Source organism: Tinamus guttatus, unplaced genomic scaffold, assembly GCF_059628265.1.
Source record: "Tinamus guttatus ecotype Peru unplaced genomic scaffold, ASM5962826v1 Tinamus_guttatus_pri_ptg000208l, whole genome shotgun sequence".
Classification (NCBI taxonomy): Eukaryota; Metazoa; Chordata; class Aves; order Tinamiformes; family Tinamidae; genus Tinamus; species Tinamus guttatus.
In genome coordinates, this window is record NW_028288742.1 from 611,649 (window position 1) to 635,762 (window position 24,114).

Below are 24,114 nucleotides of genomic sequence, written 5' to 3' on the forward strand. Positions count from 1 at the left end.
GAATATTATGTTTGAATAATAGAAAAATAGGATCATAAAAAGACCTTCACTCAGAAAAAAATGCCTTATTAGTCTAAAAATCCAATTCTAAAGAATAAGTGAGTATATAAAGGAAGAAATTGTTACTGACTTTTCCTATATTTAAAATGATAGAGCATGTATGCATATTTTTGTTGCTATTCATTATCTTTCTAAGAAAGATAAGGGCATTTATATTCTGTTCTGTCATGTCTCAAGGTCCAGGCATTAAGAGATGGCATTTAAAAAGTAAGACTTGGGACATACTGTTACTGGGAAAGATTCTACCCACTTGAAGCAGCTATACGTCCAGTTCTAATCACTTTATCATTTCACCTTGGAAATGGGCAGTGTATGTTCACATTCCTTTTAAAAGCTGAATGTCTCTTACAACAGTACACTAATCTGGATGTTTAAAATGTAGTTAAGAGAAAACTCAGAGTAAATATGAATATTATTCTATCGCACATTATTGTAACAATAGGTACCAATAAGCTGTTACAATAGTTATTGAAGTGAATGTTCCCAACTGTCAGTACAATTCATAGCAATTCTCTGGAAATGAGACATGCTATTAACTTTAATGGAAGTTGCATCAGTCCAGGAGGAAGACAGTTACATCTAAGCTTTTAGCTACAATTTTGAACACATCTAAAATTCATGAACTGGACTACTTTGTGTAGCCATGAATAGCTACATTAGTGGAACTACTGAGCATTTTTAGATGCTATTTTACACACCAAACATCCTAAGTATGTACTAGTCATATGGCTACCATCCTCTCATCATAAGAGAAAAAATATGTCAGTCTTTATACTAGAACTTATGTAAAGGAAAGCATGTTTTCCTATATAGTTCTTTGCTTTCTCTTTTCTCCTTTATCATATCCCTCTCCTGTCCAAATATCCCCTAATGCACAAGCTTTCCAATAATTGAAAAACTGTAAAATAAGCATATATCCATTTTTTGTACAATCATTTTCATTGTTTTCTAAGTAAGTAGTACACAGAAAACATCTATTTTTCAAATATCTGTGCAAGTAGTTGAGTTAGTTATGATTAATAGAAGCTGCCTTGGGAATCAGAGGTGTAGAATGGTCTTGTGTGCCATGATGCGGGATATGCTGCCCCAACACTGCAGATAAATCCCAACACTGTCTATCCAAAAGGCAATATGAACTCAATGCTGAAAGAGGGCTCAGAAGTGGATAAAAATCCTCCTCTAAATTTTATCCCATGGAGGATAGTCAGAGTTCAGATTCAACAGCCCACAAAACATCCTTTAAACTCTCCTCAGACCCAACTGCCAGATATGTTACTGAAACTGTAATGAAACAAGTTTTATTATCTAGGCGGCATATTTACTACCTATCATCTGGTGTGTGGGAGGAAAATGTTGCCTGATTTTGTAAGGTCCTCTTTCTGGAGCTTTCAGCACACCTTAGAAAAGGTAACTGTGCAAATGGAGTTAGCATAGATGCAATTCATGATCTCAGCCATGGCCTGAGTACCGCATAGATACTCAGTGCTCAACTCCCCTAGCAGAGCAAGGCAAATGAAAAGCCCAGGGTATTGAGAGTGCATTGCTGCCAGGCATTTAGCTAAGCTGTGGAGACTTCAAGGAACACTTTCTCATTTCTGATCTGAAATCCATTCACCATAGAAACAAAATTCCATTTTATCTATCCTGGAAGTTTGTTTAAGTAGCACAAATTTTGCAAACATAAAGAAGACAGCAACCTTCTATCCGGATGTATTTTTGGAATATGTACATAAGCTCCTGGAAATATAACAGTGATAGATGCTACATCTCCTATGTAAGTCCATATATATATTATTCCATCATCTGTCAAACACATAAGTATATATGCAATATGAATAAAACTCAATCAGACGTGAAACAGTGAATCTTCCCACATGCAGCAGCAATGTGTAATGAAAATGGGCTTTTTTGAAACCAGGCTTTCCTGTCTTTGAGGGCTGAACTAACCACAAGAGGGTGGTCAAACACCGTGGAAAAAACAGTAAAATGTGAGTGGTAGGAGAGCCAGAGTGGAGGAAGAGTTTGAATCTGCAGCTAATAACGTGCATTCTGACTTGTAGTGTAAATCAGTTTCATTTCCTGTTCAGCTCTAATTCAATACAAGCAATTCTTTGATGCTAACCTGTTAAATGAGAGAGGGGAAGCACTCATAATGCTCAGTTTTGGCTGGATAAATTACATGCAGCGCCAGGTCAAAGCAGCAGGCAAAGTGGCCTCCGGTGTCAGACAACTGGGAATGAAAGGCTGCTCTATTTGCCCTCGTCAGAAGAAAAGCAGATTAGCTATTGCAATTTAAACAGCTGCATCTACTCCCACTTTTGACCTTGTTATTGCTGCCACAGGGGGAAGGCATGTGGAAGTACCGTCCAATTCAAAAAGGGGCAGCGAGTTCACAACCTTTAATAGCTGCAGGAACAGTCATCCCTGCCATCTGGGACTCTTCTCAGCTTCAGCCTAACCCCTCCTCCTCCTCTTTCCCTTCATGGGAGTTAAAAAAAAAAATCAGTGTTCCATTGTATAGGCTCCTTAACTGCAGAGAAATAGCATACATTACTTCTCAGTACACTTTAAAAAAAACAGAATAGTCATAGAATACCGTTAATGCAAGTTATATTGCCCAACCTGTCCATTCGTCTTCGAGTTTCAACCTGTTATACAGATTTTGCTGCCCAGGATTCATGTCATTCTCAGATACTTCAATGTTCTGCCCTTCTGTCCACACCATCTAGGCCTCCAAATCTGCTGTTCTATGTTCTTGAGCCTTTTTCATTAAAGTATTAATTTATACTTTTCTTTCCAGAAAATAACATATTTTCTCAGATTTTTTTGCAAAGATATTCTCCGATTTTCTTTACAAAAATTAACTCAAGCCTTGAAATGCTATTTTTTCCCAGTACCTAATGATACCCTCTGAGCTGTCTCCAGCAGGTGATACTAAATCTTCTCCTTCTCAGTGGGAAAAAATATTACACTGAAAACACATCAATATAAATAAATTAGATGTAATCTGTCATCAAAGAGTCAGTGCTAAACACTAAAATGTCAATCACACAATTTGTTAAAAGGATGCACTGTTACATGGAATTGCACAGTTACATGATACACACTTCTCCCTTTGGTAAATATAAATATGCATAGATGTAGTGATAAATGGTTGAAGACGTAGTTCTTCACATTGAAATGAATAAGCTTTGTAAGGGCAGATCTTTGAAATCCCAGAACAATTTATCTATGCTATCCATCTGTAGGAAAAGAAAAATAACAAACATGAAAGAAACAGACCACTTCATCTTCTGTTTTCTCTCAGATAATATAATTCAATCTAGAAGACAGACTGGACTCTATGGGTTTTTAAAGATGACCCAAGGAGCGAGGTTACCAATGCTGATGCTCTAGGCAGGGGCATGTATAAGGAATTGGCCTCTTCAAAAGGACAGGCACAAATACAGTCAGTTACTTGTTCTAAGCTGAAGTCACGCACTACTCCCAGGAACTAGCTGAAAGTTTCTGTGTTTGAGCTGGTTTTTTTTTTTTTTTTTTACTATTCTTGGCCACTATGCCAATTGTTGGTGCTGGTAGTTTTTCAGTACATCCTCCCTGTATCTCTTAGAAAATTTCTTTCCAGAGGAAGCAAATCATTTTTCGTTGCTTTTCTCACAGCTTCCACCAAGATGGAAAAGCTGTATGTTACAGCCCTGTTAGCAGACAGAGGAATAACATCAGTGTAATGGATGTGGAGGAGAATCAAGCACCTTAATTCAAAGTAGTTCTCTGGCAGGTAGCTCTGTCTGTGGCAGAATTGTGTTGTCATTTTCTAACAGGAAAACTTAAAAAGGTGAAAAAAAACTTCAGTATCTTTTCTGCCTACTGAGTTCCAAGTAGGACAATTATTACTCATACTGCAAGTTAGGAAAAAGCTACCCTGCTCTTCTCTGTTACTTTTGCCAAAATGCCATGGCAGATTTAACATATCCATGATCAGTATCAGACAAGGCTCTTGCTGCATGTACAGAAAGAAAAAAAAAAAAGATGTAAAAAGAAGGTGCATAAAGCATCATATTGTAATATAAAAATTATCATTCTCCCTTTCCGCTGATCAGTTTCCATTGGTGGTTTGATTTGTATGATTTTTCTCATAACGTAGCTGAGGGTTCCCACCAAGATAATGGTGTGCAGAGTACATGGGGACAGCTTTCTCATGGTTTCTGGTTCTAAGTATGACCCTAGTAATTGTGGACATCACTCTTTTTATGTTTTTTGTTTGTTTGTTTGTTTGTTTTCTGTAAAGCTCAGATTCAGACTAAGTAAACCCCAGACAATTCTAAACACTCCTCCCTCCTTCCTAGTAACTCTGTGCACTGGAAGTGCTTGCAGAACAGAGCATCATAGGATAACGTAGGTTGGAAGGGACCTCAAGGAATCTCTAGTCTAACCCATTCCTCAAAATAAGGTCACCTCTGAGGTTGGACAAGGGTGCTCGGGGCTTTATTCCGTCATGTCTTGGAACTCTACAGATAGAATGATGGCACAACATCCCTGAGCAGCCTGTTTCACTGCTTGGCAGTCCTCATGGTGAAAAAAGGCTTTTCCTTACATCTGGTCTGAACTTCTCTTGCTTCAGTTTATGCCTGCTGTCTCTCGTCCTCCCATGCAGTGCCCTCAAGAGCCTGGTTCCATCATCTTAAAATCTCTTCATAGTACTGGAAGGCTGCCATTAGGTTCTTCTGAAGGCTCCTGTTCTCCAGGCTGACCAAGCCTGGCTCCACCAGCCTCTTTTCACACGGCAAGTGCTCCCACCTCCAGCATCTTGGTGGCCTTTGCTGAACCCACTCCAGTCTTTAAGTGTCTGCCCTGTACTGGGGAGTCCAAAACTGGAGGAACTATCTAGATGTGGTCTAACAAGTGCTGAGTCGAGGGGGATAATCACTTCTCTCACTGCTGGCACACTCTTGTTAGTGCAGTCCAGGATGCTGTTCTTACCCTTCTTTGCTGCTGAGGCACACAAGGCTCATGCTCATCTTGCTGTCTAACATGGCCAGAGGTCTTTTTCCACAGTGTTGTCCCAGGCAGTAAGGCCCCAAGCTGTATTGTTGCACAGGGTGTTTCCTTTCCAGCGGCAAAACTTCACCTTGTCCTTGTTGAATTTCATAAGGTTTCGGTTAGCCAATTCATGTTCATTCGGATCCTTCTAAATACCAGCCCTGACCTCCAGCCTGCCAACTGGTCCATCCCACCTTGGTGTCATCTTCAAACTGACAATTATGCACTGTCAGCTTCTCCAGGTCATTGATAAAGATGTTAAACAGGGCAGGTCTCAGGATAGTATCTACCTCAGGATAGATAGATTGCTGTGGTACTCCACTTATTACTGGCCTCCCAACCCAATAACCACTATGATATGCTTTCAGAAAATTCAGAATTTTCAGTTAAAAACATCCATCCACAAGGTAGGTACAGATGTAAAGATTTTGGTATTTTGACCACAGCTGAACTGCCTGCAGGGCGTCAGATGAAGAACTTCTTCAAAATGGTTTCCACTGATAGCCTACAGTCACTATATCTGAAACCAGTTTTAGTCCAAACAGTCCACTGGCTGAAGAGCATCAGTCTAGTGTCTCTTTAGCTCATCTCTATAGCGGCTTTACTTGGATGACATTTACTTTTGTCCCACTGTGTTTACTGTTGTCATCTGTTTGTTGAGTGTCATCACTGGTGATAATAAAAATTATAGAGGAGGAGCTGAAAGTCACTTTCTTCTTTGGCCTGTCCCCTACTTTCTGTGACATGACGATTGGTCTTATTGGTTTGTCGCTCTCTGTTGCTGGTGTCTCTTTCACAGCCCTTTGGAATCTCATCAGGCGAAAGCAGAGGAGCTGCAAGAGGCATCGTCGAAACTGCAGAACAGAATAAATAGAATCAAATTACAACTTTTGATCACTCTCATGTGTGATTCAGTGAAGACAGCAGTACCGAAAATATCTCAAAATAACCAACTTGTCCAACTTGTTCCGAGTTACCTCAGTTCTATAATGAATGTGCTGACTTTTCAGTGAGTGATTTTTTTTCCTCACTGGGAAAGTTCAATAGGGTCACCTGACCAGTAGAGGGCATTAAAATGCAATTTTAGTATTTTATCAAGAGGTTTTACAATATATAAACAAAAGATGATTGGAATGGTTTGCGAGCACTTCAAAAACAAACAGGAAAAACAGAAACAAAACACTTTTATCTGAGAAGGACAGAATCTGGTAGCCTGACATTTAGTGATTTTAAGGATTACTTTGATCCCGCATGGCCACTGACTGTTTCTAGCTGTTATAGAAGAAGCTCTAGAATGACAGTTTGTGCAAGGTTGGTTTTATTATAACAAATCAGTCCTATTCTGACAGCAGGGAGGCAGCAGGTTCAATTGGAAGGGGACCTAGAAAGTTACAAGATGACAGAGAAAGGTCATCTGATGCTAAGTGAAAACTCTACAGAATGGTCAAGAGGAAGCCTTGAAAATTTCAGAAATGATATGGTATTTCTGACGAACGTAAAGGTGAGAAAGCATGAGCATTGGAATAGGCTAGAGATAGAAGCATCACATCAGCTAGAATAGTATTAAAGAATAAGCTTTAGGATTTCCTTTGAGGACAAAATAATCCAGAAAGCAGGCAAAAATATTCATGTTTTGGTCTTCATCTGGAATAAGCAGTGACTAAAAAGTAGTTAATGATGCATCTCCGGTCATCATACTTAGCTGATCCATTCCTATCATGGCTACGGCTTTACTGGCCTTGTACCTGATACCAGTTCAAGTTGCTTCTGGGTATCAGAACCTACAAAACCTTTTTAGGATTAAGCTAATCAGTCTGACATCTAAAGACGAAGTCAGAGCCACCATATCTAAATCTCTCTGTTAAAATATGCACTTTTTGAATATGATCATTGTCAGGGCCCTAGCTTAGGTGCAGAGGCTTTGCAATCTCTTCCTTCTCCTTCCATCCCTGGGGTTTAGCTCTCCATACTCCAGGCGAGCTCTGAAATGGCACAGCCATAATTGGATCAGGCTGCCGTGAAATGAGCTGCCTGAGACAAAGCTGTGAGCAGGCACCTCGGTGGCCTCCTGCCTTCCCTCAGAAACAGCATATAACCTCAGACCTTGGGCTTGGCCCTTGCTTGAGCTACACTGCAGCATTTGTCTCCATCTGTAAATAAGCAAAATTTCAAAATGCCACTTTTTTTTTTAATCTTTCTACCTGATCAGATACACCCTTTTGCTTGCATTGTTCTTTCTTTCTATGGTTTTGATTCTGAGAGTTAACATAATCAGTAATGTGTCTTCACATAATTTTTCCAGGCTTAAGTAGAACTAGAATATGTGTACAATGGTTTCATTCCTTGCTGTTATTTTAACATACTGAAACATCCTATGTATATCTTTTCCTAGGAAAACCCTAGTCTTTCTAAAATCCTAAATAGGTTGTCTGCCATGTATTTTGTAAGCAAACATGCTTATTTAAAACACTGTGCTGAGCTGTACAATCCTCATGTTGCCACAATGGAAAAATCAGAGAGGCACAATGGAAAAATCAGAGAGGCAAGATTTTACTGAAAACAGATTTAGGATAGTCTGATTTTTTTCTAATTTCTCATGTAGTATGGGACTGATTCAGATCAGATTCTCCCGTTGTAACCCACTTCACTGGTAAAGTGTCAAAAAAGGACACTTAAATTTTTGACACTCTGTCCTTTCCTTTTCACATGAGTACTCATGAGTACACATGAGTACTACTGAGTCGTTCAGAAACCTAAAAGTTAATTTCTGATAAGGCAGTACTTTAACCACTGTATAGGATTTTAATACTTCTAAATCTTTCCCCTTTATCCTAGATGTTCAAACAAAAATCCAGGCAATTAAGATTAAATTAATAGATCCAAACTCAAAAACTCTGCCATAAACACAGTTCAAATACAATTGTTCAAATAAAAAAGTCTGTGATGTACCTACCTTTCTACTCATGAAGATGTAGATGACTGGATTATAAGCAGTGCTTGACTTGGCAAAGAAAGATGGGATGATAGCTACTGTTGGAGTTACGAGGTTGCCATAGCCATATGTTACCAGCAGGGAGACCACTGCATAAGGCATCCAACAAATAAGGAATGTGGAAATCATTAAGAAACACATTTTAGCCACCTTCTTTTCATATTTTAGAAGTTTAATCACTTGAACAGTCTGAAAATCTTCTACAGAACGGAGCTGTACAAGAAATGGGACAAAAAGGGTAAATGTCAAACAATTCTAAATTCATTTGTAAATAACTAACTTCCTAACTTAATTTTAGGACAGAGACCAGACGCCTTATTTTAAGAACTATAGTTCTTCTGAAAGCTTGTATCATGCTTCCCAAATTTTAACTGTATACAGTAAATAATGTAAAAATATAATCTCAAGAGAAACAGAGAAGGAAATTCACTAGAAATCAGTGATGTATCAAAATATATGGCCCTTTCACTCAAAATATTTTAGAAAACTAGTTTGCCCTTGTCCATCAATATAAATAAATTTGATCCAGTGGTTCCTGTTTTCAAAAACTTTGTCTGAATGTGTTGGCAATCCTGGTTTAATTAGACTTAATCTCCCTTCAGAAGAATTTTACATGGTTATTTTCTCAAGAGAAATTCACAAAATACACACAGTATACAGAATACATGCTTCACTATTCAGTGTCCTCCTATTGTTCTAAAAAAATGTATAACTGACTTTTCATGTTATCAGAGTTGTACTTCTGGAGACTTTTTATGTTGCATGAAGCATTTTTATATTGCCTTTTTTGACACTGAAAAAAAAACATAATCACAGTGTGAATCATTACAGAATGAGTATCACCAAAATAATTTCTCCAAAGACATCTTCTCCTAGACATACTGAGGCAAAAGTGAGTCACATAAAAGGAAAACAGGATATTGCATTAATAAGGATAACTAATTTTGGTTGAAATAGTAAGTAGCACCCGAGGGATTCTGATGTCTAGTTTTCATTAAAAGTCAGTGGGAGCCAGCCAAGAAGCTCTTAGCCTTTCAGATAGTTCAAGGATATAATATCATGCAATCTTTACAGTTCTGACTGTGTTTACATTAGGCACTGGTTTTTGGCCTAAGAGGCCAACTGATGGCAGCTGTCATGTCCATAGGGAAGCCTACATCTCAGCAAGGCGAACAGCAATGCCCTCCAGCTGAAATGGAGCCTGACTAAAGAGTTTTCTGTATCCACTTTTCTCATATCACATCAGGGGTGCCATTAGATGCAACTGCTCAGATGTGAGAAAATTCTGTTTCTCAGGAAGGAGTAGTTCTTTTCCAGTGACAACTACAACCAGTTTTCTTTTTTTAAGCATTTAAGGATGCTCTGCTCCCTGTTGAGCAGTGGGTAGGGGCATCTCCCCAACTTGCCTTTTATATGTGACTCACCTCCCAGTAAAACTATACAATAAACAGATCTTGGTAACTCTGTGTTGCCTCCAAGCCTACATCCTTTCTAGTATCTCCAGGCATGGATGAATATTAAAGGTTGAAAATTTGAATGGGAAGAGAGAGTGCAAATTTAGGCTCTGATCCATGCTTAATATACAGCATCATCCTCTCTTACATCAAAATTCAAGGACTATTATGTATTTTCTTTTTCACTGAAAAAAATACTCATTAAGGGAAGTCTTTTACTTGCATCAACTTACCATCCTCACTGCATATAGAATATGGCCATAGCAATAGGCCATGATCCCAACAGGTGCTACTAGACAACCAAGGAAGAAAAAGAGAATGAAGGAGATATCGTTGGGGTCTTTTGACTTCCAGTCCATTGAACAACCTAGACCATGGATTTCCAGCGTGTATCTGTTCCAGCCCAAAAGAGGTGCTCCAGTCCAGGCTAATGAATAGAGCCAGATGTATGTGATAGCTCGCCAAGACCAAGAGAAATTGATCACTTTTGCATGGACTACTCGAATGTAGCGCTCATAAGCAAGAACAGTGAGAGTCATGATTGAAACAATTCCTGCAAAGAAAATAAATAAAATTAATTTAATCATTCACAAACACTGCATATCTGACTGAAGAAGTCCTCTTAATAATCTATCAGCAGAGGAAGCAACTCAAAAACAACTAGAGCACATTATGAATCTAATACTGTTGAGCTTCCTGGGAGATATCTCACTGCTCAGTAAGTACTACCTCAGACAGTACTACTAACTGCAGATCTACTCAGAGTTTGGTAATGGAATGTGACCCATGGTGTATGATGGCCAAAAAGTAGATAAGAAAGAATAACCCAATTAATACGTCTTCCTAAGCATTACTCAGTTAAGTGAGAGTGTGTGTTCCAAGTTGCCATATAAAGATGAGATGGTTCAAACCTGTTAAAGAACCAAAGAAATTCAGAATTGAAACTGAGGTCAGAGAAAGTCTTCAACAATTAAAAGTGAAGAAATGCACCTTTAATACAAACACAATGACTAGTAGAATTTTGACTTCTCTTACAATTTACTGAAAGGTTTGTGCTTCAAACAATGACTGGTAAAGCAATGTTTTATATTGCTAAACAAATCCCATCTGGAAGAGATCAGCTGTCGTTTTGTTTATCTTCCTGCTATCATATCAATACTACAGTCTTCATTTCAATTACTTGTGTATTCCTTTTTTTTTCCTTTAATCTCAATCTCACTTGACACTTAATATATCATGACAGAAATTTCAGGTTATTGTCAGCTCTCAGCATTGCCCTAGCCAGATGTTTTTATAAGTTAATGAAGTCATGGCAATTCTGTCTTAATTAGGATATAGGATTTTGGGTTCAATGGTCTGTGATAGCTAATGATCAAGAACTAATCTGCCCATCATGCATGTGTCAGTCAACTAAAATCTCTGCTATGATTCAGTAATCAAGCTCATATATATTATCTCTTAAATAACACATCCTAAATACAATTGGATTTATTTCTCAGCACTCTGTGAAGTTATGCAAATATCTGTCTCTATATTAGTGTATATTAGTGCTAAAAAGAAGCACAGGTATTTTATCATATACACACGACATTTCATTTCTTCAGGAATTTGTCATAACCTGCATTTATACAGCTGTGAGAATGTTAAACATGCAGATCTTACTCTTAAAAAGAAAATATCCATTATACCTGGCAGAAACCCTCAAAGGATACCACAGATAAATGAAACTCTGTTTCACTTTGAAAAAGGGTAAGCATTAAGGAAGACAAATTAACGGTACTGTCCTCAGGCAGCAGCAACAAGAATTTTAGGGAGGCAACTGAGAATAACAAAATCTAAGGAATCACTTCAGTACTTCAGTCCCTGTGTCAATGTACTCATTAGCAAAGTCAGCATATTATTAGCAGAGTTCCTCACAGGGGAATATGCTTTAGGATCACTGTAAAAAAGTTGCTTCATCCTGCAAGTATTAGAAGAGCATCTTCTTTGAAGATGAGTTTATAAATCTTTCTTCACTAACTTTATCAAACAGAAAGATTTCCCACTCTGAAGGACAAAGCGCCATTCTGTCGTCATGGCCCTTTGAAATGAAACAATGAACTTTCTTTTTTAATATGTACATTTTTGGCATTTGTTACCTTATATCGTTCATCACAACAGAAGTGGATATTGCTAGATAGGCAAAAAGTAAGGCATACTGTTTTCACAATGAGTTCTGTATAGTTTTCTCTTTTGGGTCATAAGTCACTGCTGTAAGACTTTATTTTTCATGGCCTAAGAAACTGGACTGACAAATTAGGGCTTGAGAGTTTCTAAAAGACTTGAGGACTTTTTATATCAAGCTGGCAGAAAGCTCTTCAAGGCAGCATCCTTTTTAAGAACCTAATATGCTGAAATTAGATTGAAGAGCTTGGATCTAAGCAAGATCCTAGCAGGATCCAGAAGAGGATTACAGAATCATATGTATAGCATTCTGTGCTGCTATACTAGTTCATCTAAATGTTTTGTGCAATTCAAGGCTATCTACTTCCTAAACATCAGGTATGTTGATAAATTTCCCTCTTCTTGGTCTATAATAAACAAGTGATTACAAAATTTTACCTGATGGGTATTAAAATCATCCACAGATGTGTTTAGGAGAGCATATTTACATCACTCAGTTCTAGGCTCAGTTTACTTACGTAGGGCACTGAGCCTTTGTGATCAGTGGAGAGAAAGAATTGCTCCTCAGCAAAGTGAGTCAAAATTCTCAAGTGGATCCCTTGCTCTTACCACCCTTTTGATAATTCTTTCCTTCCTGCTGGAAGCCCAGTGGGACTAACTCTGTAAATGAGGTTCTGCAGTTATATTTAAAGAATAACATCTCCATGTGCTCTTAGTATTTCCCATCTATTTTTGCACACGGAGTACTGAGTTCCGGCTGTACAAATTAATCAAAAGCACATGTTTGGATGAACAGTCTGAAAGTACAGGTGTGCACAACCAACAGTTGATTGAGTCACTGGCTTTCTCAGGAAAGTCAGTGGGAGCACAGCACCTCTAAATATTGGCACTTACACACTGATAAACTAGATTTGCAGTCCTTCACAGGCTGCAATTAAAATGATTAAAAGAGATACTTGGGTTTTCTACTTGACTCGTAAGAGGGCTCTTGGTTGGCGGGTTGGGCAGTTTGTATTGAAATGCAAATACCTGTTCTGTTGAAAACCAGGAAATGCCTGATAGCAAGCAGGCATGAGGCAAGAAATGAAGGTCACAGATAGCATATTACAGTGAATTCCTCTCCTGGATGCAGGTTCTCTGCTGTTACTAGGCTATAACTCTATGAGGCAAGGTTGTAGTAGTTAACTGCAGAAATACAAAACACACTGCAAGATAATACAAACTGTGTCTGTGGGGAGGTTTCCAAAAAATGCCCCTTAGGTGCTGTGCAGCCATGGCTGCCTGCCTGTGATAGATGACATGCAGAAGTACCTGTAAAAACCTGTAACCTGTAAGAAAACAAACTTTCAGCATGTTCAAAGGGCAGAAGCTACCTTAAGAGTGTGCACTGCATCTAAGTGAATGTTTTTTTATACAGTTAAAAAGATCTGTTTTTAACTCTCAGATTAGGGATACCAATAAACTAGTTCCACCAAATGAACTGAACTTAACTGAACTACAGGCAGCCTCTCTCAACATTAAGACACTGCTGAGCGGAACAAAAACAGCCAAGGGGACAACTTCTGGGTAATATCATGAGCATTTCAGAAGCAATTTAACTCACAGGAACCTTTTTACAATGTACTGCCGTTTTCCTTTCTCCTTTTTAATGTTACAAAAAAGAGATATTTCCGTTTTTCATTAAGAGCAGTAGATGAACAGAGTGGGTGGGTGTCAGCACAACTTAAAATTAAGAAGTAAACATAATTAAGAGCAACTGCCATCTGGATGGCCAAAATGAAACTCTCAGTCAGTCACTGCCTATCTACCTCAGCCAGTTGAACTTAAAGGAGAAAGAAGTTATAAAGAGACTTCAAAGTGATAAGGCGTGTTTGAAACACGACCATCATCTTTATCTTCCTAACATTAAGCTTATGCAATGTTTGCTAAATTTGTAGTATAAATTACATCAGACTGGAGAAGATTATAAGTGTATGAAACACTAATGTAATCCCATAAAATGTATAAAACTTCATTACAATTGTAAATTTGCATGCCCACACTTTGTATAAAAATACTATAACGCTTTTATGACTTAAGTTAAATAGCCATTACTCTATAAAGATCTGTTTATACTTTTTTTCAGAACTGTTCCCATATCTATATAACATATATGCTAATGAGTTAATCAGTCTATTTTCATCACACAAGAGAAATAAAGCTTACAAAAATCTGCATAGAACACAACTTTTTTTGTTTTTGTCAAGTAAAGTCTAAGCAATTTTAAGTTTAGATCCATGATTCCAAGTTTTCTGATTTTATTATCACAAGACCTTTATCTCTTTAAATACAAGCAGCTGCACAACGCGCAGTTACACCACAAACTCAGGAGTTCTTCCTTTCTATAGGAATGATGACTACTTCTTGGCAATAGTCTTCCAGCTTGTAAACATTTCAAATATTTCTTTTATGGCTAACTCTAAAGTATAAATAATGTTCCACGAGTACAATTTTCAGAAGTATCAAAACTACTCTGGAGCTTATGTGTCACTCAAAGCCATTGAGTCATAAGGCCCAAACTGGTTCACATTTTGTGAGATATTCCTTATTATTAAATTGGACTTCCATACACAGCAAGAGCATAATAATAATAATAAAAGTTTTATTTCTTTTTGAGATTTTAAATTACTGACAATATTTCAAGTTAACGACTTCTTCTCATGCTAATCTAGGCTCCTACAAGTCTACACTACTAACCTATTAATACAAAGAACAAGATAACTGGAAAATATGACACGCATATGATGCAGCTAAAGATGAATTGCTAATTCTGCATATATACAAAGTCATAGCTTCTGTCAAATAGATCATTTTCTTTTCTCAAGAATTCTTCAGCTGTATAATTCGAGGAGTTCAGTAAGAAGTCACTCATTTTGAAAGAGCTCACAAATGGACTCAAGCTCTCACTTTATTAAGGGAGCTGCTATTAATGAATTCCTATGCCAAACATATATTCGTAGAGGTCTGCAAGTCAGTCTGTAATCAGACAGCAAGCTTTCCATCTTTAGAGAAAACAATTTTCGAATCAATCACTATTAAGAAACCTTGCAATATGTACACTTAACATTTTGCCCTTGAATCCAAAGCTGTTATATCAAAGTAATTTCTATAAATCCACTTGATTTGATTTTTTTTTGTGCAAGATGATAAACTAAAGTGTAAAAGGGGTTTCATATGTACAGTTAAGACTTGATATAAATTTACTACTCTTCCTGTCCACAAGAGTTATTTTGCATCCTAAGAAGTCACTCTTTATGGTGAGTTTGCAGTTCTGTATCTTTGCCCAATATTACCACTAAATCCTTATGTCAGGAAGGATGGATAGAGGGGACGGAAGGTCACAGTTAAGAAGCTTAAATGCAGGATAGCACAAAGCAATGAAAGATGTTGGTTACTTGTAGTTCAGAGAAACCTGTTAAATTCATTGTAAAGAGAAATGAAGTATCTCTGAAATATGACACTGGACTAAGTAATGGAACCAACAAATAACTGTACATATGGTGGATCTGATGAGAAATCCACCCTGTGCATTAAAGAATCTGGGTTTTGGGTTTTTTTTCTTTCCATTAGACTTTGTTGGTCTAATAGGAATAACTCCTATTTCAAAACAATTAAGGGTAATATAATTAATTGTTAATTGTGGCCACCTTGATTTTTGAACAGAATGCGAACCTCCATAAAGATCGTAATCGAGTTTAGAGGCTGTTTAAATTTTTAAATTAGAGAAAAATTGGCATGCCCTGCTATACTTGGAAGCCAAAACAAAACACTTAAAAGCAGCATCACTTACTTTACCCAAGGGTTTATAAACAAATCCTACTATTGCTTCCTCATTAATTCAATTCTAGGCAAATTTGAGCAGTAGTGATATGGGATTACAAAGTTGCAACAGTCACAGTTGCATATTCAGATCCAAGGATTACACAGAGAGTTGAAAGTTTGCTTCTACTGTAAAATTTATAATGAATTCAGCATGGCTAATCTCAGCTAATTCATGTTAAAACAGAAGTGAAGGCAAGGTTACAACTTGTATTAGCAGTTTAAACTCCGTACTACAGAGAAGCCAAGGGATTAAAAAACCCCCTGCTAACAAGAATTAGAAGATAACCTCCTTGCTATGGATCTCATAGAGAAAAACATAGTTATAATTTTGTAGTAGGGATTATGTAATACTGATTAATATTGATGGGGATAGTTAATATTGATTCCTCTCTGTTCAATATAGCTGTGATGTCAATCTTCTGATGCTATAATTCCCTCATAAGTACTGAGCAGGCACTTTCTGGGTGAAACAACATCTCTGTAGGGCAGCAGGAGTTGACAATTAACTCCTAAAATTTTACCGCAGGTAAATAAGGAACCTTAGACTTGGAGTACCTCAAACTAGACAACAACAGCAAACCTCATAAAACATGAAATATTTATCACCTTCTCAAAAAATTCTCTAGAGCGTGTTCTCAGTGCTATATATGTCCTTTTTCCATAGTTCAATAAATGTAATCTGCCTCATCTTCTACATTCCCTGTCTTCTGTGTTTCTTTTTCAATCCTGCTGCCTATGAATATGTTCTTTCATATTGCACATTTTGCAGGGAACTATGACATGGAATTACTTGTCCGTGAGAAAAGTATATCTGCTAATTTTCTTGTTTGCATGCTCAGAAATCAAACTGGAAGTCAAATCTAGGATTGTGAGGGTCTTAAGTCACAGTTTTTCTGTGTTTTGTCCTGCTGTTAAATATGCAAGAATACGACCCGTTTGTCCAAGGATAATGAATCCCCAAAGCATCTACCTAATGATACATATGCTGACTGAGACTCTATTGCTACTCTATCACTACTTCTAAATGCCACTTTCTGGAGGCCAGTCCTTTGTATATATTAATCTATTACCACCTCTATGAAGACCGCAAATCTTTGGTTTCAAGCAATTTTAAGGTAAGCAGATGCTTCTGCCTTTCTTCCTTCTTTCACTACCAAAACACCTAGATTTTGGGGTCAAACTTGGTTGTTCAGTGAACAGCAGGTTAGGAAATCATATTCCAGGAGACCGATGGTGTTACTAGAGGTAAGCTGAGTCTTGGTGGAGATTTGCCGAGGACCTTCTACGAACACAATGATAGGAGGTTCCTTGTGCTGTCCCTAGAGAAATGCACTGCTTTGTGTAATTCCAGGCTTTGGCCAGGATCAACAGTGGCAGCTCTAACCTGCAAAACCCCTGCCAGCTTTAGCCAGTAGGTATGCATGTAAGCTGTGTTCTTGGGCTGCTTCCAATAGCCTTACATATGAGGTTTTGGTACATCAACGACTTCATTCATCTTCTGGATATGACTCAGTCTTGTTTGGCTTAGGGCAGAGGAAAGCACACAATTTTGCACTTTTTTTTTCTGTAAATAATATAAATTTCATTCTGAATGAGTTGTGTGTTTTAGAATGATTAAATATGTAGAGATTTAAAAAATACCAGTTACAGAAAGCCATAATGGTTATTGTTTGAGTATTAGCCCCTGATATGACAAACTATATTTTTCTCTTTATAAATGCGAGGCAAATATGGGAATTCATTACTTTGTTTCTCTTAGGAAAAATATGCATTTCAAATGGATTTTTTAGTATTTTTGCTGAAATGGATGTTGTTAAATTTAAAGCTCTTCACTCTTGAGATGCAGGTATTTTGATTCAAGAATAGGTCCGAAGTTTTGAGGCCTGCTTTAACCTATTACCAAATCAAAGACCTCCAAACTCCTTTTGAAAGACTTGCTTGATTTGTATTTACAGATAATGCTTATCTGATCTATAGAATTTCATCTCAGAGAATCTTCTTTCTTTCAAGAGTACTGATTATAAATGTTTTTTGGGGTTCTATTGTTTAGGATATACAGATGCTAATTTTAGCTCTGATTTAAGCTTCAGCAATTACACTACCATGGATGGAGTCATTCCGAATTAAACTGTGTAGGTCAAAAATAAGCAAAATAAAAATGTCTTCTGTTTTTAGGTTGCAGTTCTTCCTCCCTGCTGCCAAACACTCAACATTAGAGTGGAATGGGTATTATTTGCTGAAGAAATGTCTCTTTTTAAAAAAAAAAAAAAGTCTCATTTTTGTCATTTTTTATTACTTTCTGATTAAAATACTTAACTGAGGTAGATTAGATTATGTCTCTGGTGTGGCACTGTTTTTTCTGTACCCTGTGCTTTTTCACAGAGAAGTCACACGCGTGTTGATACATTATGAACTACTTCCAACCACAGAGTATAGGTCAACAAGGAAGGCAGCACCAGCCACATCTGAACCACGCTGTATTGTCCCAATCATCACACGCACATTCTGATTTCATAATCCCTAACAGAATAACATATTGCAAAGCCTCTGGAACACAGCTTTCAACCAGTTGTAACAACGACAACTACAATTGCTTCAGTTCTCTCCATGCAATATATTGCTTAGTTGGCATCTATTTGCCACACTCTATCCTAAGCGTGGCTTATAATTTGGACTCGTGGAAATAAATTTTTCTGAAAACTGGATATCTCTGCAGAGAAACTGTAACATAGTGTACCAAATAGGTTTCAGGTATATCAGTGGATCCTTGACCTGTTTCCAAGTGCTGTACTAGTACTTTGCGTATTGAATCACAAAGAGGGAAAGAATCTCTTCTGCAATCCCTCATCACCCCTTCCGCATTTGAAAAGCTACATAACAAACATTTACTAGAAGTAAAGTCTTGTCAATAGCAAAAGAACAAAGTCCTACTATATCCTGTTTTATATTACCTTATTAATAAATATCCAGTCTATTTAAATTCAGCAGAGAAGGGTTATAATATACAGCTATGTATCACTTCTAATTTCTCAACAAATTTTAGCATCTGTAGTCAAATCAGGGAGATGGGAATCATTTTTACTAGACAGAACAAACTTCAAATATATAAACACTGCTCTACTGTAGAGCTACAGTAGGATTAAGTACCTCTTACAAGTTCAACCCTTCAGGGGATTAACCCTTAAAGCTGGAAGCACAGTGAGAGAGTCTCCTGCGATCGGTAAAACAAGATCCGAAAACTGATGGGTAACCTTAGTAAATGCTCTTAGTGAGATTAAATCAGTGTATAACATACACTGGTAGTGCAAGAGAATGGTAAAGGGCATCATTCTTTCATCGTGTATAGAAAAGGGTCTTAGACAAAGTAGCTAATAATTGTACATAGTTAAGTGTTTTTGTTTTCCTAGACTGAAAGCCAGGACCATGGGATAATCTTTGGCAACTAATCCTTACTATAGTGTTGTTGGGAAAAACTCATCTTGTTTAAAAACAAGAACAACAAAAAACACCTCTGTGAATTTTTCTCCTCAGCATTAAATGAAGCTCTTCCATTGCAATCGGGTGCTCTAACATTTGTGCACTCTGAAGAATTCTACAGGAAATAAAAATCTGTAAAATAGCTTCCAAATGTTGCCTTTCTCCAGTTCTTACTTCTGCAAGGAGCCTAAGGTCTCTGGATCTTAACATTTACTTAGTAGTTCATCAAGAGCTATCTGCTGCATAGAGATTGTGACTTGTTCAAAAGTGCTATTATACCTCTGATCATTTGGCATTAACAGTTGGGGTAATTTATTTACTTTTTCAAGTACAGCTCACAGTTAGGAAAGACAGAGATCTCTATTCACAGTTTGGTAATGCCATTCCTTCAATCACAATTAAGCAAATGTAAATGTAAATATGACGTAAAGCCTACCCCAGACTACATCCTTACTAGGCAACCTCCTGTCAAGAGATGGCCTCTGATGAACAATTTTGATACCTCTTCTTCAAGACCTTTCCTGTCGTCAACCACTTTTTCATTCGTTTTATCCCTTGCTTGATTAAGCACATCAGCAAATGTTAGGGGAACACTGCTGGCAGATGATGTAATTGCCATTACTTGTAGCTGAAGTGATTTATGCTTAAGGGGTATATATGTTCTTCAGGATCAGATGAGCTTACTTCTGAACCCTTAGGACCGATTACAACGTATAGAAGGCATTAAGGCCAACAGCTAAGGATCTGCCTATGCATGATCAAAGACATATGCTTCTTTTGCAGATGTCAAACTCTATGACAGTCACTGTGATTTAAAAATCTTCTTCCTCTGCAAAAAGCTAGCAGATGCACATATGGGTTATTATGTTCTGAGCCTCTAGCCCATAATCAAACAAATCCTTGTTTCAGAGAAGTTTATCTCTCTCTCCTATCTTTATCTGTTAATAAAGATTAGTTGGGTGTGTTTAGCTGTCAGGCATCTTCTCTAGCACTTGTGACCGAAACCTATGGGATACACAGAAAACCCTCCAGGTTTTCTGGAGGAAGTTGTATTCAATGCAAGTTGTAAATCAGATAAAGGCATTGCATAGTTATCTTTATTACCTGCAACCAGATCAACTACTACAGACAGGAAAAGAGGTAAAAGATGTTACATAAAGAACGGGTGGTAGGCTCAGCGAGACCAGTATAGAGTTGACCTCACAGTAACATGGAAATATAACTCCATAGCTTAAAAATGCTCTTAATTAAAGTAATTGTTTTATTTCATCAGGATAGAACACCTATTGGTCTACTGAGTTCTGGTATTTATTCTTGAAATTGAGGGGAGGGGGAAAGGCTATAGATACAAAGCTATCCTGCCCAAGAGTCAAGTTCTGAGAAGATATCAAAGATGACTACAAATCTACTGTTTAAAATGGTCTCCATCCATCATGGACATGCAGGCAGTCTTAGGTCATGACAGGAATACATCTGTAAGCAAGTCAACAGGAAATCAAGTTCTTGGCATAAGCTGCAGCGCAGGCACAAAGCAGAGTGATGCTCTTCAACCTTATACACCTCAAATTCAATAGATTTACTCCGATACCTCACTTACACATTAGCTCTGGGCAAAGATCAACAACTGAGGAAGGCTGTACACTGGGGGTAGGTGTTGTTCTTTCATCCAAAATGCATCAGGATTATCACACTTGAACTCAAACAGCCTTCAGGGCTGAAGGGCCAGGAAGGAAAAGTCACAGAGCAATGCCCACGCTCATACTCAAGAATGTAATTACATAGCTGCAACGAAACAACTTTGGGTCACTCAGTACAAAATGAGTGGGACTGAGTCCGATTCCAGCAGACAAATATCCACAGCAGTAAATGTTAGGATTCAATAGACTCCATATCCGTGGTGACAGAACTACATCCGTTTTATTCTAGAAATATCTTTATTAGGTCACTGTGCTATACTGAGAGACTGAGGTCTGCAGAGCTGTACCTATTCCACAGGGTTAATAAGCTGATTACTTTTAAGAGCTGTCCATTTTGTACTTGTGATTGCTGCATGAGTATTTTATTTCCCAAAGTTCTCAAAGGCTAAGTAAGTGAGTGCATGTTTAGTCACTACCAAGCAACATGCATATGAGACTTCATTATATTTCTTTTTTTTTCCTGCCTTAACAGCTGACATCAGCTTTTATAATATAGGAGAAGAGTAGTTGTGAATATAGTATCTGGTGTTACTCCAAATAAAATCTCAATCGGTGGTCTCTGACCCTCCCTGTTGCCCTCTTAAAAAGAAAAAAAAAAAAAAACTGAAGTCTGAAGTCAAGAAAAACTAGTCCCTTCGTAGACATTAAAAAAATCAAAGTAGAAACCAAGGTGGCAATGGTCCAAATGACAAAGAGTATAATGCTGCCTATAGACCACTATTTTCTTCCTGTACCAGTGTGTCCTGGTAGGGAAATACTTTTCCTCACGTGCAGAAAAAAGAACAATCTTTTTATTTACTATTGAAAAGGTGGAAACAATAGTCTCTACAAAAGGAAAAATTAAAAATGACAAGTAACTTTTTAGGTTACCTTCACAGCATATTAACAAAGTGAGATAATTTCAATTACTTTATGTAGCTGCTGAAGAAAGTAAACTCAGGGATCAGATATTCCTGAACAGTAGGGTGGTACATTTGAATCTCTATGTTCAGGTGTCAATTTTTACGTACAAACATGTACTCCTCTAATATCTCATGGAAAATTCTTCTCACTGAAACACTGTGGAATCGGAAATTACGGCACCAAGCACCAGAGGATGCAATGCTGTGAACCAGTGATGCTCTCTGGAGATTGGATCTTTTTGTATCATTTTGTAAATAAGACTCACAAATTGCCTATATTTCTTTGGAAATAAGCTATATTTAATAAATACTGAACATATCTATAACGACAAAGTATGTGATACTCCCTAAGCAAAAAATGAAAGTAGTGTATGATCATGCATTTCACTTGGCAATTCATATCTCATTATTTCCATTTTTTTCATCTCTGGAGAATACAGTCTTCTTTTCATATGACCCTGCTATCCACCATTTGTTTTGACCCTGTATAAAACACCTTTTTCAAAGACAATAGTTTATCAGAGAACGCAGGAGCAGAACCATACTTTAAAAATGGGAACTTGAATGTAAGCTTAACACTCAATTGTCCAGAAAAATCTGGGTGCAAGACAGATGTTGGCAGATGCTTGAGTTTCTTAAATTTTTGACTTGGATGACTAATATAGTGTTATTTGAGACCAGTTCTCTAGTATCTTCCCTGCTAACACTAGGCAATTAGAGAACTATGCACCATAAATGCTACACTAAACCTTGCACAAAAGTCTAAATACATCCTGCATCCACCATGCCTTCCAAAGACACTTTGCTGCACTGTTCAGCAGCAGCCAAATCTATCATGAGGAATCATGCAGCTTTCTACCAGCTGCCCAAACGCACATTAGTGCCACATAAAAGAAACAAAAATAATAAAAAAATATGCAGGAAAGCTGCAAAGCTTACAGAGGGCTTACCTTGAATTACCTTAGCAAAGACAACTTCTAGTGCACACACATTTTTAATTTTGCATGTGCAGTGATCCATTTGCCTTTAATTTACAAGGCTGTGCCCAAAAAAAAAAAAAAGTCTGACTCAAACTTTAAGTCTGGCTACCGACCTGCAAAACTTTCACCATTACGGGGGAAAAAAAAGTAACATTTTTACATGATTTGTCATTAAAATAAATCTATATACCCTTCAACAGACTGCACGCATATATCTGGATGTATACTGTCCTTTTTTTCAGATTTCTGTGAAAGATGTGTAAGAACTTCAGAAGAGAAGACACTGTAGATTTTGTAGTTTTAGATTTTGTAGTACAGTTTTATGTAGTTTTTCAGACAAAAGATTCCGTAGTTTTTCACAGGTAGCAACATTAGAAGAACACTCCTTCTGCACCGCTTAAAAACAAGCAAATAAATAAACAAAAACAAAACGCGAGCCTCGGGAGTTTCCTGGGCAGACGCAGCCCCGGCAGGGCGAGGGGCCGGGAAGCTCCTCCCGGCTCAGGGCGCCCTGGGCTCCGGCTCGTGGCCGCCCGCAGCCCCGGCCGCGCAGGGCTCTCGTCGGGGCGCCGCGCCGGGAAGACCCGGGCTCCCTCGCGGGGAAGGGGCCTCCTCCCCGGCAAGGAGCCCGTGCGCTGGGAGCGAGGGCGATAACGGGGAGACGCCGGCGCGGCGAGGCCGGGAGGGAGCCGGCGGCGGCGCGGATCCGAGGGGACGGGGCACGGCGCGGCTGGGGGACACCGCGGACCGCAAAGGGGCGAGCGGGGAGCGCCGAGGAGGGAGCCGGTGCAAAGGGGAAGGGAGGCGGGAGCCGCGGCCCGGCACGCACCGAAGAGGCTGTTGCTGAAGCCGTCCCAGACGCAGCCGGCCGCGTCCCACACCCAGCGGCTGCGCAGGCAGGACATGAAGGTGAGGCTCACGCCGAAGACGGACACGAGCAGGTCGCTGAGGCTGATGTTGACGAGGAAGAGGTTGGTGGGCGTGCGGAGCCGCTTGAACTTGTAGTAGAGCACCAGCACCAGCAAGTTGTTGCACAAGCCGAGCACGCCGATGGTGGCGATGAGCAGCGCCAGCAGCTCGTAGGTGCCCGCGCTGAAGAGGGGCCGCTCGCCGGGCGCCTCCTGCTCGGGCGCCGCGGGCTGCGGGCGGCTCGCCGTGCCCGTGCCGCTGCCGTTGGCGCCCTGCATGGCCGGCGCCCGCCCGAGCGCGGCGGCCCCGGCGCAGCGGCCGAGGCGGCGCGGGAGGAGGAGCCGCCGCCCCGCGGCGCGGAGGTGCCGCCCTGCCGGGGCCGGGGCCGCCGCGCGCCCCGCGGCTGCCCCTGCGGCCCGGCCCGGCCCGGCCCGGCCCGGCCCGCGCTCCCGTCCCTGGGAGCCTCGGGCGGCTCTGCCGCGGCGAGGCTGCCTCCAGCGGCGCTTCCAGCCCCGCGGCGACCTTGGGGGCAGGTGGCCGTGGGGCCGTGCTTCAGGAGGGGCTGGAAACTGCCCAATC

The 24,114-nt window shown here is 39.2% G+C and overlaps 1 protein-coding gene across 1 annotated transcript; it reads right to left on the reverse strand.

Annotated features, from left to right (window-relative positions):
- Positions 1 to 5,478: 5,478 nt before the first annotated feature.
- OPN3 (opsin 3) lies at positions 5,479 to 23,813 on the reverse strand. The gene is made up of 4 exons (XM_088524284.1): positions 23,456 to 23,813; positions 9,780 to 10,099; positions 8,054 to 8,305; positions 5,479 to 5,954 (listed from the first exon to the last, which is right to left on the reverse strand). The coding sequence occupies exons 1-4, from the start codon at positions 23,811 to 23,813 to the stop codon at positions 5,691 to 5,693; spliced, it is 1,194 nt and encodes a 397-aa protein (XP_088380410.1). The 3' UTR covers positions 5,479 to 5,690.
- Between the last annotated feature and the right edge of the window lie 301 nt (positions 23,814 to 24,114).

Bases quoted from the DNA above. Each gene is read 5' to 3' on its own strand.
- OPN3 (XM_088524284.1), bottom strand. From the start codon at position 23,813: ATGCAGGGCGCCAACGGCAGCGGCACGGGCACGGCGAGCCGCCCGCAG. The intron at 10,100-23,455 runs GTGCGTGCCGGG...TTTTCTTTGCAG, and splicing joins CTTCAGCAACAGCCTCTTCG to GAATTGTTTCAATCATGACT. The intron at 8,306-9,779 runs GTAAGTTGATGC...TTTCTTGTACAG, and splicing joins TTCTATATGCAGTGAGGATG to CTCCGTTCTGTAGAAGATTT.